General features: G+C 39.1%; 1 protein-coding gene across 10 annotated transcripts in view; it reads left to right on the forward strand.

Moving 5' to 3' along the window:
* USP34 (ubiquitin specific peptidase 34) overlaps positions 1-19344 on the forward strand; it is a 112014-nt gene that overhangs the window by 23839 nt on the left and 68831 nt on the right. For all 10 annotated transcript variants that reach the window (XM_041474106.1, XM_041474112.1, XM_041474111.1 and 7 more), the window contains exons 4-8: positions 2329-2379; positions 2533-2682; positions 6993-7060; positions 14013-14205; positions 16968-17029. In XM_041474106.1, the coding sequence (XP_041330040.1) occupies positions 2329-2379; positions 2533-2682; positions 6993-7060; positions 14013-14205; positions 16968-17029 (524 nt within the window). The remainder of the gene's footprint in view (positions 1-2328; positions 2380-2532; positions 2683-6992; positions 7061-14012; positions 14206-16967; positions 17030-19344) is intronic.

Here is a 19344-nt window from a genome sequence, read left to right on the forward strand (position 1 = left end):
GTTTCTTTATGGGATATTTTTATCCCTTGCATACAGGGTGGTTTATAACTGTATGCCCTATCCTTTTCATGCTTAGTGCAGTAAGTGAAATACCTGGAATGGGCACTTCAGAGAAATGAAAAAAGAATTTATAAAAGGAAGCTCTTAAAATCCTGCAGAGAAAGAAGCAACAATGTGAAGTACGCTGCTGAACTTTGCACTGTCTCAGAATGAACAAAGAATCTGAAGGGAGTTCCCTGACCACAGAACAGATCTTGACAGGATGAAATGAAAGAGGAAACAGAATCAGTTGTTGAGGTGTCCCCAGCTCTTTGGGGTCTTGTGCTCTCTGCTTCTCCTTTTCAAGTAAATATTTTCTTGGAAGATGTGTGCTTTCTGCCAAGGTGGTGTCCAGGTCAGACCTCAACCACTGCATTTTATTATAGAATGTTTGGAAGGGACCTTAAAGCTCATCTCATTCCATCCCCTGCCGTGGGGACACCTTCACTATCCCAGCTTGCTCCACGCCCCCTCCAGCCTGGGCACTGCCAGGGATCCAGGGGCAGCCTCAGCTCCTCTGGGCACCCTGTGCCAGGGCCTGCCCACCCTCACAGGGAAGAATTTCTTCCTAATCCCAAATCTAGCCCTGCCCTCTGGCAGTTTGAAGCCATTCCCCCTTTTCTTTTTGCTGTGTGGCTTTGGGACAGCGCTGTCCCTGCATGCCTTTCTCAAAAATCCCTCTCCAGCTTTTCTCCAGGTAAAGGTCCTGGAAAGCTGCTCTGGCTTCTCCTGAAGGTCATGGTGGGTTTTAATGCCATATTACATTCTCATGAGGAATTCTCTTATTTCCTCATGCATTTGAAGGAGTTAGAGGAGGAGAGTAAGGAGCTCTCAGACTGTTCTGTTTCCCATCTGCAAGAACAGAAGTCCCATTTCCAGACTCAGTCTCTCAGCTGCAGCCTTTTCCAAGCCTTGCAGGACTCGTGCAGCAGCCCTCTGTGAGTTTGGGATTTCTGCAATCTAAGAACTGCAGTTCACTTGACAACAAATCTCTGGTTTTTTCAAGAAAACTAATGAAATTTCTCACACCATTTCTGCAGTTTTCATGGGCAGAGCACTGAACACCTTTTCTTGCTGCTTAAAAACATACCACCTACTGCCTTCAAAGCTGTTTTAAAAATAACTGGTGGAGTATCACGAGTTCAGGCATGACTTAGAGTTCAGCAGAAGAAAAAAAGAAAAGAAATGCTTAGCTATAATATGAGCATATTGAATAATTCAAAATGTTTGTATCACACTTAATCCATCCAAAATTGCTTGCCTCCAGCATCCTCTGGTACAGTTCTAAGATTACTCCTACACAGCTATTTAAAATATATTCAGGAAATTTCATTTAAAAACTTAACTTTGTGTTAAACTTGCATTTGATTTGTGACTGTCAGTGCTGGGTGTTTGCCATGGAGGGATGAGAAGAGCAATGTGTGGTTTTACCTACAAGTATCCATGGCAATGTTGGGTTTTACAGCCACTTTTTATACCTCCAGTGCCCTTTTGCCCCCAGCAAGTGCATGAAGCCCACAATACGTTAGAGCCCTAATAAAGAAACTTCCCACACTGTACTGCCCAACAAGTTGATGTTGTGGACATTAAAAAGAAAAGCTGTTTTCCTAAGCCATTTTAAATTTAGTGCTTCTAGAAAATAGATTTCTTGTTGCAGCAAGTAGCTAACAGAGTGATAGGGTGATAGAATTCCTTCCCCTTCTTCACTTCACTCACTCCTGTAAAAGTCTGACATCTATTTTGTACGATGTGTTTTGTTATATGTAAAAATATAGTGGTTGAAATTAAAGATTTTTAATATTTCCATGGCAAGGAATATTTGGATATTTTAACCCTTTCAGTCATTACATGTAGAATCATAGGATGTCCTGCAGTTCATCTAAATTCAGATGTTCATCTTCATTAGAAATTGCATTCCAAAGTCCCTGGGTTGGTTCTGTTCTGTATTTCTCAGGCTGTATGCCCTTGGCCGTATTCCTCTTGAAAAAATGGGTGATCTGAATAGGGGTGGGATTGAAGAATAATCTGTTCATCCAGCCTTTGAGAGACACTGCTGAAATGTTCTCTGAAGTATATTTTTGTATTTATATATTAAAAGAGGTTAAAAGTATGGAAAAGTCTGTTTTGCAGTGGAAAAGTGGAGCAAAACTTGAGGTTCTGTCTTCCTCTGAATGATGAATTCGGGTTTTTTATTGTTGACTGTGATACCTGGTAAATGGAAGTTGTTTTTTTTATTCTCTAAATGTGTTTTTATTGCTTGAGTTAATTTTAATTTTTTTCTTTAAACAGGATATTTCTGCTCAAGAAAGCAATATATTAGGGGCGTTCTGTGATATGAATGTAAGTTGTCCACTTTTAAATAGGTGCACATTTCCTAGAAACTTAAAATAACCATGTTCTATGGATTTGTGTTATACTCACGTAGCTTTTGAATTTCCTCTCTGTCTCAGTGACCTAGTGCTGATTCTTCTGCTGGTTTTTGACCCTTTCTAGGATGTAGAAGTACCATTGCACTTGCTTCGTTACGTGTGTCTGTTCTGTGGAAAAAACGGCCTTTCCCTCATGAAGGATTGTTTTGAGTACGGAACCCCCGAGACGCTGCCGTTCCTCATAGCACATGCATTTATCACAGTGGTGTCCAATGTAAGTATTCCCCTTCAACTCCTCGCTTAAACACCACAAATAAAAGGAATCTGAAGGCTCCAAGAACTCCCTGGGACCAGGCAGGGATAAAAAGGTTGTGAATTGTCCACGTTGGGAATGAGGTTTGCTCATGCACGGGGCGTTTCGTTATCCAAGCCCTCTGCATCTCCTGGCAGCACACAAGGAGTTTTCCAAGTTGTACCTAGATAGGAAGATTGTAACAGCCCCCAAAGATACTTCAAAGAATGTTGTCAGAGGCCATTTCTGTCCCTGAAATTGTGCCTTGGAAGTGGTTTTAGTTTCTTCAGGGTATTTTAACTTCTTAGCTATTCCCTATGAGGCACAGAGGAAAAGCCTGTGGATTTTTTTTCTCTTCAATTTCCTGTGATTTTATACCATTATACACATTTGCAGCATAGAGGTAATCATCTTTTTTCCCCACTTAGTTTTAGAATGCATATCCTCCATCATGTCTGCATTTTGAAATCACAGGGATTTTTGATTGGCAGAATTACGAATTGATTTTAGTGGAGATTTGAAGAAAACTGATGCTAAAAATAAAACCCAGTCCCTGAAAGAAGGACATATGAAGACTTACTGTAATGTCAGGATAAAAGTTGTGACCTGTCTTGTGGATGGGCAAAAAGAGTACCAGAAGTTTGTTATACCTTGTACAGAGTGAGTTTGACATGATTTTGACACTGATTGCAATTTGAAACACTTCAGATCAGATCCTTCCTCCCACCCATCTTCCCTCCTTCCTCATTGCTGTTACTGCCCAGCCAGGAGAATATTCTGGGGGACCCAGTGCTTGAAATCAGCCTGGTGTGGGGGTCTGTATCCCACTCTGCTGATCTTCAGTGATCAGTTTAATTCCTGACCTGCAGCTCAGAGAGCAAATGGGTGAGGCCATGATCTGCTCCGATCTTTTCCTCCTGCGTGGCAGGGCTGTGCAGCACCTCTGCGTGTTTGCTTGGGAGATCTGTTCTCAGTTTGTGGGATCTGTTCTCTGCTGGCCCTTTTTGTGTGAGCTGATGGGTTCCTCACCACCAGCTGCTGCCAGTGCAGTCCTCATCAAACCATCTGCTGAAAATGTGTGTTCTTGGAGCTTACTCGGCTTCAGAAGGACATTTTGGTCATGGAACCAAACTTTTTTTGTGAGAAGGGGCAAAGCTGCTTGAATAATGAGTGGTGTGATAGGTCCCTATCACACCAGCATGTTTTTAAACCAGCATTCTGACTGCAAATCCCATTTCCTGAGTCTCCTACATCAGTGCAGCTGCCTTTCTTCATTGTCCTTTTTAGAAGTCTTTATTTTTCTCCACATAAATGATTTTCTTTATTCTTAGTGATGTGCCCTGTTCCAAAATACTTCTCAGCAAAGTTTCTCCTTTCAGATATTTACTTAGCACCTTTGCATTTCTCTTTGGTTCTAGTAGGTAACCTGTTAAGCTCTCTCTTGCAGCAGTTTTAGATGAGTTCTGTGGCTAAACCTGCCAGATAAAATGAAATTCAACCCAAACCATGACCAAAAGTACTGTTTCTTCAGCCTCTTCCAGCATTGCAGTTTTTCCTATTCAACGAGCATCTTTCTTTTGAACTCTGGCTTTGCTGACAAATCTGTGTGAGTTGAGGAAAACAGTTTAAAAAATTGTATTTACATTTTATTTTTATGTGTCAGTTCACTACAGAAGGTATAAAAAAAATGTTCTACATGTAATGTGCTTTATTCATCCACTTGCTGCATTTTGGTATCACTCAGTGTACTTGGAAGCACAAGTACAGAGTGCTGCTGCCTTTTAAATGCAATATATTTATTACAGCCAAATGAGGCAGCTAATTTTTTGGACAAAATACATTTTACCTTACCAATATTAAAAAAAAAAAAAGATATTTCTCCACCTCTATAATGATGCATGAACTTAGGATTTTGATGTAATATTTCTCTTTCCCTGTTTTTGTATCATTTCACTGTCCAATTCATAGAACTTAGGTAAATATAAATAATGGAATGAATGATTCTGATTGTGAACCAATGCACCAAACTCCACTAAAACCAGAAGAATCCTTCACAAAACTGAACAAGATAGTGGTGGTCTGAGCAAGAACTCTGCTAATCTGCCTTGGTTTTATCCCAACACATTTGATTTTATGAGATATAGATATTTATTCCAGTAATAGCTCTGCAGTGTCAATTACCTTGTTCCCAATGTGTAAAGCCAGCCCACAGTGTGTAGTAACCCTTAAATACAATTTCACAGCTGTGGTAACCCTTGAAAATTAAATAGCAGTTAAGTAGCCATTCTTGTAAAGATTCCTTGAAATATCCATGCTGGAATTTTTGCTCAAGTCTGTAAGATGGAGTTCTTTAGCCACTACCTTCTGGAAATTAATTACCTCTGGTAAACGGGAAATAATAGAAAAAAACCTCAAACTTGAGAACAGAAGAGATGAGTTCTTTAGCCACTACCTTCTGGAAATTAATTACCTCTGGTAAAGAGGAAATAATAGAAAAAAAACTCTGAAACTTGAGAACAGAAGAGTAGTGAACACTTTGTCTTAAAAGCAGGTGGAAGCAAAAAGTGATGTGATTTTATGTTGTGTCACTTTACAGATGCTAGTTGATGTCATTTTATTTATGTTCTTTCATGTCATTTTAACAAGTTGGTATGCAAATGTGAATCCATGTTCAAAATCACAATTTGACTTGTAACATGGGAAGTGATGCTTTAATTGAATTCTGAGGCTGAAGGTTGTGTGCAATGCAAGTTTACAAATGCGTGATTTCAACTTAGGAGTAGGAACTAATACAGAGTGAAGGTTACTGTGAACAGTGAAAGCTATAAAAACAAAATGATAGAAACATTTCATACTTTTATTTCACAAAGAAATGTATTTTCTTTGGTGTTTCACGCCTTAAGCAGAGTACGTGGTGTTAAAAATCAAATTGTGTAATCACAATAGTATCTTTGTCACCCCTGCAATTCCTTGTCAAAATGTTATTTAATTCCTGTTTCTAGCACAAGCATCTTCTAGTGACACTTTGTATCTTTGGGATGTTAGCATTTTTTTCCTTCTTGGGGCTGCCAGTTGGATCAGAAGCTTATTCCAAGTGTGGTCTTTTTTTTTGCAGTGGGAAGATTTGGCTGGTTTGTCTTGCAAAGTAGGTTATATTGTTACTGTGCAGTGCTTGTTGCCTTGTTAAAAGTAAGCCTGCAAATATTTTTGTCAGAACTGCCTCAAAAAGTTCCTTGGCAAATGCTGGAAATGTTGAAAAGAAGCTGCTGAGAAGTTTGACTGCAGCCTAATATTTTTCTCTCCTGTCAAAAAGGAATATATACATTTTCTGCATTTGGAATTGAGTCCTTAGGCAGAATTTCTTGCATCAGCTGCAAAGCTGAAATTCTTTTAAGAGCAGAGGTGGGGATGCAGAGGGCCCTGAGTGAGTGACAGGGCTGCTTTTCACAAGGGCTGTGCAAAGTGCACATGACTGAATTTACATTGAATTTACGTGGGCAGGAGCAGCAGCTGCTGCTGCTTCAGCTGTGCTCCATCCCTTACCTGGCACGGAGTAACAGGTCTAACAGGCTCTGAATTCCTTTTTGAAATGCAGATGCCACTTCTTGACTTTGCCTCTGGAAATCCTTTGGTTGCTGCTTTTCCTCACAGCGGTGCTGAGTAGCTGGTTTGGGTTTTTTGTTTGGTTTTTTTTCCTCTGCATTTATTTTCTTCCTGCATTCAGCTTTGCAAAGGTGGTAAAGGCAGAATGGTAAATATGAGAAATGCAAATATGGTAGTAAAAAACTGTGCTTAATCACTGCTTATAAAACATCTTATTTTATAGGATATGTAAGCCCTAAGAAGCAAAACAAAACAAATCAAAGAGTGTTACTTGATTTAGGAGTGGTTTGCAAAGAACTGAAAGAATGGAATAATTTTCATGTAAATTTTTAAAGAAAAAGGGAAAAAAAAAACACCACAAGGCTGAGTAGCAGTTTTTCCTACTGAAGAAATGACAGAAAATACAAAATACAAAAATACACCTGGGCAGTATGATACTATTCATACAAAGTGTGTATTTTCCAGCTGACTAGCAGGAAAGATGCAAATCTTCTTTATAAGTCAAAAAACCATTCCTGAGGTACCAGTTTGAAAAATCAGAAAATGAAGAAGTTGAACAAAAACCACCAAGAAAGCCTTTTTTAAAGCGGTGTTGCACGTGCAAATGTACCAACAGTATTTCAGTTTTTGACCATTCTCTTTAAATGTCATTAATGAAATCTTTATCTATTTATGTTTTTGCATTATAGATCAGAATATGGCTACACATCCCTGCTGTCATGCAGCACATTATACCCTTTAGGACTTATGTTATCAGGTAAATTTTTATTTTAAGAATTTTTCTTGTGGGACTTTTTGTCAGCACCTATTTCTAATTGCAGCTGCTACTTTTAATTGTACAGGTTGTTGCTCTATAATTTCAACAAGGAGGGTGGAGGTAATGTTTAGAGTTAGTTTGGGCAGCTCCTTGCATCTGATTTCAGTATCAATGAGATCAATCTTGTTAAGGGCATTGTGAGTGTGACATCAGCCCCATTCTGACATGTTGGGCTGGGTCCAGTTGTACTCCAGTCTCCCTCACTGTGACATCTTCATAAAACTACACCAAGTTTGCAGTGAGATGCTGGAAGAACAAGGGCGATGTGCAGTCACTGAGATTTCAGACCCTGAGTTTGAGCACAGCTTCACATTCTGATGTTCTGGATTTCCAGCTGGCAGGAGCTGAAGTGTGATCAAAAGTCTGCTCGCACTTTTGTGGAGCTAAATATATCCAGTCCCAAAGATTTGCTTTATATCAAGCTGTCTATCATGAAAATAACACTTTCAATTTGAAGTACTTGCAAGGGTATTTAATTATACAAGCAATTTGTTTTTATTGGCTTTCTCAGGACAATAGAAACATTTCAGTGAGCTGCTGATGAAATTATCTCTGTGTGTGTATCTGCCTGGAGGTGGAGGGGTGTGGTCACAGCTAATTCCCATTCCAGTGGCCCAACATAAAATTTTCCTGGTGCAGGCCACTGCTTTTGCATAGACCCACAGCTCCTCCAAGGCTCTGAGTTTCCTCTAACTAATATTAGAAATGTGCTTATACTGGTCATAGCAAAAAATGGGCCTTTACACATTATTCTGTCTTAACTATACCAGTGTAAAATAACACTCAACAAAAATAATTACATTGGCAGCAAACAGGGTCCCAGAACAATGAGACTGGGAATTGTTTCATATTTTAAAATGGTCTGGTTTTTTATTGACTGTAAAAATTTAAGTACTGACTTGGCTGTCAGTCTGTTTTCCTATACTGTGGTTTCTACTAAAATGATACCAGCAGAGAGAAGAGTATTTTGATGTTTTATTAAAACACATCACTCTTGAGTTACAGTCCAGCCATGTGCTCTCCTTTAATGCTGATGTGCGATCTTTGAAATCTTCCAAAGGTAATTATTAATCATGAGGCAGTCAAGAGAGGGCAGGCAGAGGATTTTCAAGTGCTTGTCTCTGTACATATTCCATTAATGCTTGTTGGTGTACCTGGGAATTTGGTCATGAGCCTTCCCTGTCTTCTTGCAATGTATGGAAATGAAAAAGAGCATCGAGGGATCAGCAGTTAGGGTTAGGCTGATGCTAAGGAATTACTTGAGGGAGACAGAACAACACATCCTGTAGTTGTTGCTGCTAATCCTTGCTTGTCATCCTATAATGCTTAAACATTTTCTGTTTTATAACTGTGGGTGCAACTGGGGTCACTGGAACGTATAGAAGATTTTTTTTTTTTGGGTCCTCATGCCTTCCTCTTTACCCATTAGAATATTTGATTTGTAGTGTGATTTGTCAGCAGCTTCTTGCCATAAATAATGCCCCTGATGTCTCTTTGTGGAATTTACAATAGATTTACATCAATCAGAAAGATAACACTTAGGATACATCCATGGAAAACCCAGCTTAGAGCAGGAAGGTGATGTTCTCCCAGTTTTTATTTTTCACAGCTGAATCCTGATGGGATCTGAGGTTTCTCAGTGTTACAAAATCCAGAGCTTTTTTAGTGAAGGTTTGCTTATGGAGTGGGACTGAAGCTTGGAGGCCATATAACAAAAATAAGCTCTGGTGCTGCACCTTTAAGTGGGGCAGAAGTGTACACAGATGCCTTCAGGGAAGGATGACTCTCCTGATGGACGCAGCTCACCCCACGTGGTTGTCAAACTTACAGATCTTGGCTTAGCAGCTTGGGTCTCTGGGTCTCCATCTGCTTTTACTTCAGGAAAAAGACAGAAAAAAAGGGGACACAATCCTGGGCACAGCAACACAGAACCTTCTAAAGAAATCCTGCAGAGCTTCTGCTGCCCTGCAAACTGTGATGCTTTGGGGAGGTTTTAGTCCAGAAGGAGCTCCTGGGGCTCTGATTTAGTTCCAGTTGCTGCTGCTGTAGATTCCTTGCAGGAAGTGCATTTTGCAGGGCTGACCAGCAAAAGAGAGACTGGCACCTCAGCAGCACTTTTTACTGGCTGAGGTTACCCTCATGTTATGGTAATTTCTACAAGGAGTGGATGAAGGAAACAGCACAGTGTGTATTTGTAGAGAGGAGACCACTGCTAGAATTTCCAGAGATCATGGACACAGTCCTGTCATTATTGCTGCCACTAGAAAAAGATGAATAAATGTTATTTTCTGCCTGGCCAGTGGAGCACACTCTCATTGCCTCTGAAGGGTCTGTATTTTAAAGCAGTTTAGGAAAGAAATAAAGGATTAAATTTAAAATTACATGAAATAAAATTTACATCTTTCAGTAGCAAAGCAAAGTGATTTTGACCTCCTCACAAGGAAACTCTTACGGATCCTAATATCTTAGAATTCTGCATTTAAAATTGCAAAATTCCCATTAAATGAGACTTCCAAAAGTGACTCAAGAAAGTAAGTCCTGCCTTACTGCAGTTATAAATGAGGGTGGATTGATGATGTCTGTTTATGAGCAAAGACATTGGTTCCATGTCTTCTGCCTCAAGATCAGAGGTGAGAGATGCTCTGTAGAGTTCCAGATCCTGGATGTCTCAGGGGTGCAGGAGCTCTCAGCAGGGCTGTTTTGAAGACTGTTTTTTCAGTGCTGAGGCTGTTGACTGAAAGTGCCATGGAGAGTTCTGTCCTGCACAAAGTGCAGCAGTACCTCTGCCCAGGAGCGTGTTTGGTACCACGCCTTTTCTGCTCCCATCCCCTTCTCCCTGTCTCTTGCTTGGAGATGGATCTGGAGACATTTTTTGTGAAGGATTCCTGTCTCTGCCCCAGTTAAGCAGAAACAGATCAATCTGTGCTGGAGAGGGAATTCCAGGTGGCAGTGGCTCCTGGGTGGCTGTGGCACAGGGCACACACAGCACTGGGATGTGCAGAGCAAGTGGAAGCTCCAAGCAATTCCTGATCTGTGATGCTTCCCATAGAAAATGCAGCTGAAAGAATTCAAATTGCTCTCCTGTATTAAAAATATTCATCTTAAGATGGGGTTTATGGGAGTACCCAAGACCACTCCTTGCACAACGTGTCATAAAAACCTCTTGCAATGAGCCTTGAAGGTTTTAATCACAAAAAAATATTTGCCTCCTCTAAAAATCTGAAAATTTCAAGTAAAAACAACAGATAAGTCAGAAGACAATAACCAGACACTTCAGGAGAACTGACTCATTCTGCTGGATGCCCTTTTGCAGATGTGGTCCAAAGGAGTCAGATTAAGGGAAAAAAAGATGATTTCACAGCTGAGCAGCTGAAGTCCTGAAGCATAAGATGTGATTGTAAGCACTACATTAGCATGGAACTGTGTGTTTAAAACTGAGCTCTCTGTCCCCAAATACAGCAAAGTGAAATAAGTTAAGTGGGTTAAAAGTGATGTTTAAAAAATTAGAAGTAGATACTGTACATTATTTCATTATTTTAAGTATGCCAGAGTGGGAGGAAGGTCCTGTAGTATGTGGAGTATCCTTCCTGCAGTTGTATAAAAAAGTTACATTTTATTCTGAAAGTCTTATTTAGGCAAAAACTCCAGATTAAATAGATTACACAAGTCCTGGCATATCATTCATCTCTTCCTTGAAGACAATGCTCATCAGACTCGAGAAGATAAAAATGTAGGAATTAAAAAAATAATGAAGGACAGAATGGAAGCTATTATTAAGCCATTATATGAGTCAGTCACACATTCACATTTCTATACTATCTATACAGTTCTGATCCTTCCATCCTGCAGATAATAACAGAACTACCTCGGTGGTAGGAAGGGTGACAAAGAAGGTGGCAATAAAAAATTTACATTGAGAGGAGGAGAGACAGAGTCTAGGACTTTTTTTGACAGGGCAATTCATATCATGTATGAATGATATGAAGATAACAAGTAGGAAATGGTAATTCACAGGTTTTTAAAAACAAGGAATGGAGAACGTGCCACCCAATTGTCAGGTTGCAGATGGAAGAAATGAAAGGAGTTTGTTTTTCACTCAAGCATAATTGTCAAACTGACTGGCACAGGTTAATGAGAAAGCCAAAATAGAAAGAGATAAATGAATTCCCAGTAGTAGATAGGTTCATCCATTTTTTTTATACGTGGGATAAATCTTTAATCTGCTTTTAGAGGGGCTATTTTGGGTTAAACCTTTCCCTTGCTCCACTGTTCTTGCATGAGGCAATGCAGCAAATTTACAGGTAGTCAGTGTAGGGGAAGGTGTGAGTTAATTGCCAGTGCTAGGTAAAGATCTCTTTTTTGTTAATAGTAATGTTATACCTCTAAAAACATGAAGTGTTATTGATGCAGACAGGTTTAAGCCATTGCATCTTCGCACAATAAAAAAGGTGTGGCCTACTTGGCAAGTTTCTGTGGTTTTAATCTTTGTAGTAAAGATAGGATCATGTTTGATTTATGACCAGTGTAGTGGTGCCAATAAATTTTCTAGTGTTGGCTGCCGTTACACTTCTAGAGAGAAGTTTGCCATCTTCTGCTTCTTTTTAGGTTAGAAAACTCTGTTGTGTTAAAAACTGTGTGGTAACAAGTGCTCTGTTCTCTGTAGCTTGCTTTAGGGCCTTGGCAAAACAGGAGAAACTATTAAAGTACTTCTGTAGCTATGAAAATGCACCTACACCATAGTTCCACTTTCTCTAAAGTGCAGGTTTTTTTAACAACACACTCTCAGTATCATAATAAAGAAAATATGACACAAGTCTGATTCAGGTTCAAACTGTGGATGTTATGTGAATTGTATAAATGAAAGTAGGTTTAGACTGATAATGATGCATTAAAATAAGAAATGTTCTATTTTATAAACTATGTTCATGTAGTTACTTCACCAGACGTTGTAGTGTGAGGAAGATTTCAGGTCCAAGTCCTGTTCCAGAAATTAAGTGAAGCCACCAAAGCTCCTTTCCTTTGTGTGTATGTAGGTGTGTCCATGCCCCTGCTCAGTGCATGCAAACACTCCTCTGTCCTTTGTAAAGTGAGGGAGTTTGTGGGATGTGTTTGGACGTGTCTGAGATCTTTAGAAATGCTTCACTAAACTGATTTGATGGGAATTATGGACACAGAAAAGCTCTGGGAACCAGACCTGATGAGACTTTGCATATGAAAATGGGAAGATGAAAATGGGTCTGATATTGCTGAGAGTTGCAGGATCATGAAGGTTGGAAAACACCCCTGAGATGGAGTCCAGCCTTTGACCCAGCCTTGCCATGCTCACAACTAAAGCGTGTCCCCAGGTGCCACTTCTGCCCTTTTTTTTGGGCAGGGATGGCAACTGTGAAACATCCATTTGCAGGGATGGCAACTCTGAAATCCCACAACTCTGTACCTGCTTAGGGTGTGGGAGCTTAATTATGGCCTCTGTTCTTTCATTCACTGCCTCTCCCATAAAAGAACTGCTCAATATTTCATTTGCTGTTGGCACAGCTGGACAGAGATGCGGATGTCCCTTTGTCAGTAGGGCAGGGCACACAGGATGGTGGCTGGCACACAAGTGCTGTCATCACTGTTTGCTGATGACAAATCACCTCATTAGCTAATCACAAATGGTTGTTTGGTAACACAGACCAGGACGTTTTCTCCTCAGAGTGAGACTGTCTCACCTGTGTGCAGGTTAAAGGCAGGGCACTGGCTCTGCTTTGCTGCTGCACTTTTTCAATGAATGTTCCCTTTCCGTCCCTGCTTTGCTGCTCTTCAGAGCTCATAGCACAGAAGCAGCATTTTCTTGCCAGGACTTGATTTCCAGTGCTCCACACAAGAGGGCAAATTTCACAACAAAGAGCAGGGAAGGATCTGATTGCCTTGGCCTGGAATGGTCCTGCTTTTGTCCTCCTGGTACTGATATGTGATTCCTGTCTGCATCTCCAGTCTCTGGGATTATTTGCACTCAAGTCTCTTTTCTCTGTTTGACAGTGTTAAGTATCATTTAAGTGTGTTTATTTTAAGGCCTCTAGACAAGAGCTGTGGAAAAGAACCATCATCTAAATAAGAATCACAGCCTGTAATTTTGCTTTTGACAAAAAAGTACTGATGTTTATATGATGTAAATGCAAAGGAATGGTGCATAAATCTGGTTAAGTGTAGTTTAATATCTTGTGTGTTTTTTTTAAAAGATTCATGCATCTATTTGGCCAGTCTCCAAGGAGAGATCCAGGCTTAGACTGTCAAACAAATGGATTTTTAACACATTTCTGTGTAGTTAAATCTAGTTTGGATGTAGCTGAAACTTCAAAACCCTGAAAAAAGCAGAAAAAATTAATTATACTGACTTTGTATGCATGTACCTTTCACTGTGCCATCTTTAATGGCATCAAAATAAGCTCAGGAAGGCTTGTTTCTAAACATTTTTCTGTTACACATTCACTTAGAAGAAATTCTCAGTTGTGTTGGTGTTTTGTACGTGAACTTTACTGGCATTTCACTACAGAGTTTGTGTATTGGTCTTCTGAGGTTCCACCAGGTTCTGTATATTAGCTTTTGTAAGCATTTCTTAATGCTTTCCACTTGAAGAAATTAGTGTTGCAACTCATTGTGCAGGCTTAGAAGACTGCAAGAGAAAGGACTTGTTCTTCAGCAATTTACTTACTTTGGAAACTATTATACATATTTCTGGTTTTCCTTGGTGTTTTTCATTAATTGGTGCCAACTTTTAATAGCGGTATTGTAAGACTGAGTGATCTTAGAGCTGTTGGAAATCCATCTTTGCTTTAATCAAGATGGCTCCAGGAATGTTGTAGTTTGTGTCATAGCCTGTTTGTTTTTCTTGCACTTGTCATTTCCCCAGGTATTTGTGTAAACTGTCAGACCAGGAATTGCGGCAGAGCGCGGCCCGGAACATGGCAGATTTAATGTGGAGCACAGTGAAAGAGCCCTTGGATACAGCCTTGTGTTTTGATAAAGAAAGTCTTGATCTTGCATTCAAATACTTCATGTCACCAACTCTGACAATGAGATTGGCTGGGCTGAGCCAAATAACAGTAAGAACTTTTTAAAAATAACAATTATGTTCGCAGAAAATGTTTCTTGTTGCAATTGATGATTTACAGGCTTTTTTGATTTTTTTTTTTTTGAAGTGTGAAAGCAGCAGGATCCTCTTACATACAGCCTTAGGAAATGACAGCCATGGTGGTGAGAGTAGGGTTTGCTGGGAGCTGCCTCCAAGTGGTGCCTGTGTTGTGCACCATATGGAACAGGCTCACATTACCTGAACAATTCACATGCTGAACAGCACCCTTAGAACGGGGCTTTGTGACAGCTGGGTTGAAATGGAGCCCCTTGCCACAGCAATATTTGGTGTTGAGAAAGGCTTTTAATCTGTTTGCATTTTCAGTTTTGCAGCATCTTGACCCTGCTGCAATTAGCTGCTGCTTTGTATTGCCCAAACCTCGTTTTCTGTTCGTTAGTGCAGTCTGCTTCTCCAGAGAGAGCATTTCTGCACTCATTAGCAGAAGGCTGAATTGAAGAGGTAAATACATACAGCATCAAATAGAAAACAATTAAAACTAAAAAACATCCCCATCTTTCCCTTTCCAATGGAAATGCTCCACGTTGCACCTGGCAAGATACATTCTTGATTGTCATTGCTGCCTATAACCATAGAGAAACAGTCCCACAGGAGGGCAAAAGTGAAGTTTTTTATCCATCTGAGCTTTTTCAGTTTTGTGTTTTCTGAACATATTTGGCCTTCTCTCTTCTGATGATGTGTCACTGAGTACAAGTTACTTAAACTTGATTTTGCTTCTCACTGTAGCTATATGTAGAAGTGCCCTCAATTTAATAAATGGCAATTTAAAAAGATATGTAAGTACTTTTAATCAGATTTTTGCTGGCTTTTACCCAAAGTAAATATTTATTTACATACAGGTAACTTACTAGGTTATAAAAACAGGCTGTGAACTACATCCACCACTATAATTGATCTTAAAAATCTGTTTCCACTTTTACATAGTTCCAATTACATTAGATTTCAATTCCTATAAATACTTCCCTTTGGTTTTATACAATTCTCCTTGTTCAGCTACCAGTGTGTGTTTTTTTGTGTATCCTTGCCAAAACAAAGTCTGAAAATAAGAATTCTTCAGCTGCTTTATTTTTTCAGGCATCTAGCTCATTTGAGGGAGTGTGAAGTTGTGTTAAGTAGTTATATGTTTTCACCTGTTGTGATTGATGAATATTGCTGTAAAAATGAGACTTTTTAAAGAACAGACATGTGTTAGCAGAAGAAAAATTTTACAGTATTTTTAGACTGAAGCAAATAGTTTTCAACTTGTAAAAATTGAATATTGTAAGCTAATTTATGCTAATAAGTTACTGAGTCTGGGTTTTTTATGTGAATAGTCTTTAAAACTGCTCTGGAGTACTGAGACAATTTATTCTTCTTTCTCATTCAAAACATAGAAAGTTTTATTTTTGTTGTTCCATTTCATCTCTCAGTCACCTGTTGAGGTGGTTCAGCTCCAAAAACAGAATGTTATTTTCCTGTCCTTTGGTGCCTGGCTCTGGAGATGAACCCAGGGACAGCTTTTTATGCTCAGCTTTCTCTGCTGAAGCCTTTCCACCTTTGTGTCCTTTAGCACTGCCACATTTGTCTTGCATCAGTTGAGTGTCTGGGCACAGGTGCCTTTAGTTTCTTACCATGTTTCATAGATAGTAAAAAATGGTAAAAGGATTTTTTTCCCTCTGGCATTCAAGGAAACAAAACTTGAAGTGAAAAACCAGTTAGGAGGTGAGGGAGAGCAAGGTGTTGCAAACTGTCCCACGTGTGCTTTGTCTTGTGCTGCTGGGGCAGAATTCTGAGAGTTTAGTTCAGGTTACTGGGAAAATTGTTTGCAAATCCCAGTATGAAAAAGCAGTCTTTGTCAGAATTGCTTTGGAGAAGGATTTGGTATTGTGGGAGGTGTTGATCAGTGGTGAGCCTGCATTTAAAACTGGTGATAGGAGCAGCTCAAGACTCTGTCACTCTTTCAAAATATTTTCATTTGGAGGTGAATCTTAAGAAAAATCAGTGAGCTTCCACTGCTTTGTCTGACCCAGCTATAATTTCCACTCCTAAATGTGTGTCATTTGAAATTCTCTGTTAGAAACCAATCCATTAATAATTGTGTGGTCAGGCTCTCGCGTCTCACCAATTTCAGTGCATGTGTACCAGTTTGGTTTTTCAAAACTGTTTTTCCCCCCCTGAAGATTGCTGAGATTGGACAGAAATAACTTTTGAGACGTCTTTGCACACAGAGTTATTGAGAAGATTAGTGAATTCACCTGAATTAGAGTGCACGTACTAGACTTAAATGAGAAAGTAAATATTTTGACAAAGTTACGCAACAAGTTTAATTTTAACTTCAGAAATTCACATTACTGTGCCTTCAATTTTTTTTTTAATAAGATGCCAAATAAGGTCTATTACGTAATTTAAACTATTTTTTAAAATATTGTGTACATATAAAAATTGGATACAGAGTCATTGATGCTGAGGGAAGAAGTAGAAAAGAGACATAAAACTTTTAACAGGCTGGTTTTTTCCTCTGTAATGTCTTACATTTTAGAGCTTGGACATGTTTGAAAGCTTAATTTCCTGTAAAAAATATGTGGTTTTCATTCTCTAATTTTGTCTAAACAACTTACTTAAAAACATATAAAAGTCCTATAGTGTCACTAATACTATTTTGAAATATAAGAAAACTGCCTTACCAAATATTTGGATAAAATTGTAATTTTTTTTTCTTCCTTTTTCTAACTGTAGAATCAACTTCATACCTTCAATGATGTGTGTAATAATGAGTCATTAGTTTCAGACACAGAAACGTAAGTAGGCACCTTATTCTGAATACTTCAAGTGTTTTATATGATTGCAGTTCTTCTCTGTTGTTGTTATGGATTATACACTGTGGGAGGAGCAGTGATAATCTGAGACATTTATTAGAAATATTCTAATCAGGGAGTTAATAAATGGTTTTAAGTGATAACTGTAAAATATTTCTAAATGTTTCTGGTTTGGGTTTTTTTTTTTTTTTTTGGTATTAAAATATAGAATTAAGGTAAGCTTTAGAAAAATGTAGGTACTGAAATAATAAATACCTATAATGACCAATTATTTCCATGGTAATATATAAATAAGAACTAGCTAATTCATATCCAATTCATATCATTTTTGCCATCTTCTCATTTCTCTGGATTATTTGTTTAACCAAGACTTGTATTGTCATCACTGGCTCCCAAACTTGTTAGTTTTCCACCCAGTTTGTGAGAAAGTGCTAGTGTTGTTTTTTTTCCTTCAAAGTCCTTATTTGTGTAACTCAGATGTGTTGGAACACTTTTAGAGGGACTCACATAAATCTGCAAGAAGATTCACCTGTGGGATTGAATTCCAGCCAGGAAATGTATTCACTTCTGTAGTAACTCTAAACTTAATGGTAGAACTGTCAAGAATTTAAATTAAAAATATGTATATTGGTAGTTGGAATAACTGTTCTTGTGAAATAACAGGCAAAATGTGTAAATTGTGGAATTTTACTCATAATATACTTGTTAAGATTCTCTTGGGGGGTGATGTACTCTGCTGATGTTGGGAGCCACAGACACACACTCTCCTGTACTTTATTAATGGGAAGTCTCTCCCAGAAGCAGTGTCTTGCTTTTGTCTGGATACTTTTATTACAAATTGCATTTGAACACTTTCTGAAATCTGGCTTCAGTCATGACCACAATTCTGGAGATTTCATGCAGAAAGCACCTTAGGTATTTGAAGAGAAATTCCTGGGAGTGTGTTGCTATTTTAAACATAAAGAACCAGAATTTAGGGCACTTTTGCTTCTGTGGAGATGTGGAAATACCTTGGGAATAAGAAATAAATAGTAAATAGTGCAGGAGGGGAACATGTTTGGAATGTGAGGTCAGCTGGGGTGTTTCCTACACTGTCCTCCCAGTTCTTGGTGTGTTGTTACACTGGGACTGACAAACCTCAGATTTATCCACTTCTTCTTCCCTCCAGCTGAAAATCTGAAACAGAGGTTGTTTTTAGGTCGTAGTAACAGTAACAAGTGATTGTGCCAGTTAAACCTGATACAGAGGTGTTTGATTTTCTGTGTCAAATGTAAAAAAGAGAAGTTATGAAGGTGGAAAAAGAGAAGAGTGCTTAAATTTCCCTGCAGAAGAGCAGATGTACTCCGCAAGAGCATCAGAGTTATTTTAAAGCTGAAGGAAATTGTCAGATTCTCCTTTGGGATATTACTTTCTTGGCAGGGGCATCTGTAAACAGGCTGTCATTTGAAAGGAATGCAGCACGAACAGAAAACGTTCTTTTCCACTTTTGTAGTATGTGATTTTGAAAAAAATCAGAATTCCAGTTGTTCTGGTGTTTTACCTGAAGGGTTGGTTGCAAACCAGTATCAAGCATTGCTGCTTATCTTCAGATATCTTGTGGAATCACTGATGTCTTCCAGCCAAATAATCAGAAAGGGCTGGAGCAGAAGGATGGGGAAATGTCTCACTTCTCAAGTTTGTCCAATACAAAGCTTCCCTCTCATTACAGACTCTGCTCATGAGAAATTTTTGGATGAAAAGGCACTTAGGGAGTTGGCAGTGACTGAATGAGCAGCAAAAGGAAAGCTTTTCATTCCTGTGTTCTTTCCTTAGTGGAGAAAGGAAGTCTTAAGAAGTTTTATTTTGTACCTTTGTAGCCTCTGCAGATTTGCCAAAAGAAGATGTCCTGCATTATGTCTGGCCATCCCCATTATATGTTTTGACTTTTCCAGATGCATTTGGAACTGTCAACCTTTGGGATTTCTCCTTCTGTATCTTGATAAGGTGGGTTTGCGGGAGGTACCTTAAAAAAAAAAACAAACAGCTTTCAGTTAGTCCTGGCTCTTCCTTGTCCAGAATTAATAGCAGGATTTTGGAGCAAATACTTTGCAATGGTAGCTTCCCACCTTTATCCTCAACACTGCAGTTTTTCCATGGTAAGACAAGCTAAAGCATCTTCTGTCTAGGAAAACACTGGATTTCACAAATTGCACCGGGGAGCAGCAGAAAGCTGAGACAGAGGGGTCTGGTTTGTAGCTGCAGGTGTTTGTGTGGCTTTTGAGATTTCAGTTCCCTGTCTTCTCAAGGGCTGAGGCTTT

This window comes from Pyrgilauda ruficollis, unplaced genomic scaffold (genome assembly GCF_017590135.1).
Source record: "Pyrgilauda ruficollis isolate IOZ18807 unplaced genomic scaffold, ASM1759013v1 scaffold31, whole genome shotgun sequence".
NCBI classification, from domain to species: domain Eukaryota; kingdom Metazoa; phylum Chordata; class Aves; order Passeriformes; family Passeridae; genus Pyrgilauda; species Pyrgilauda ruficollis.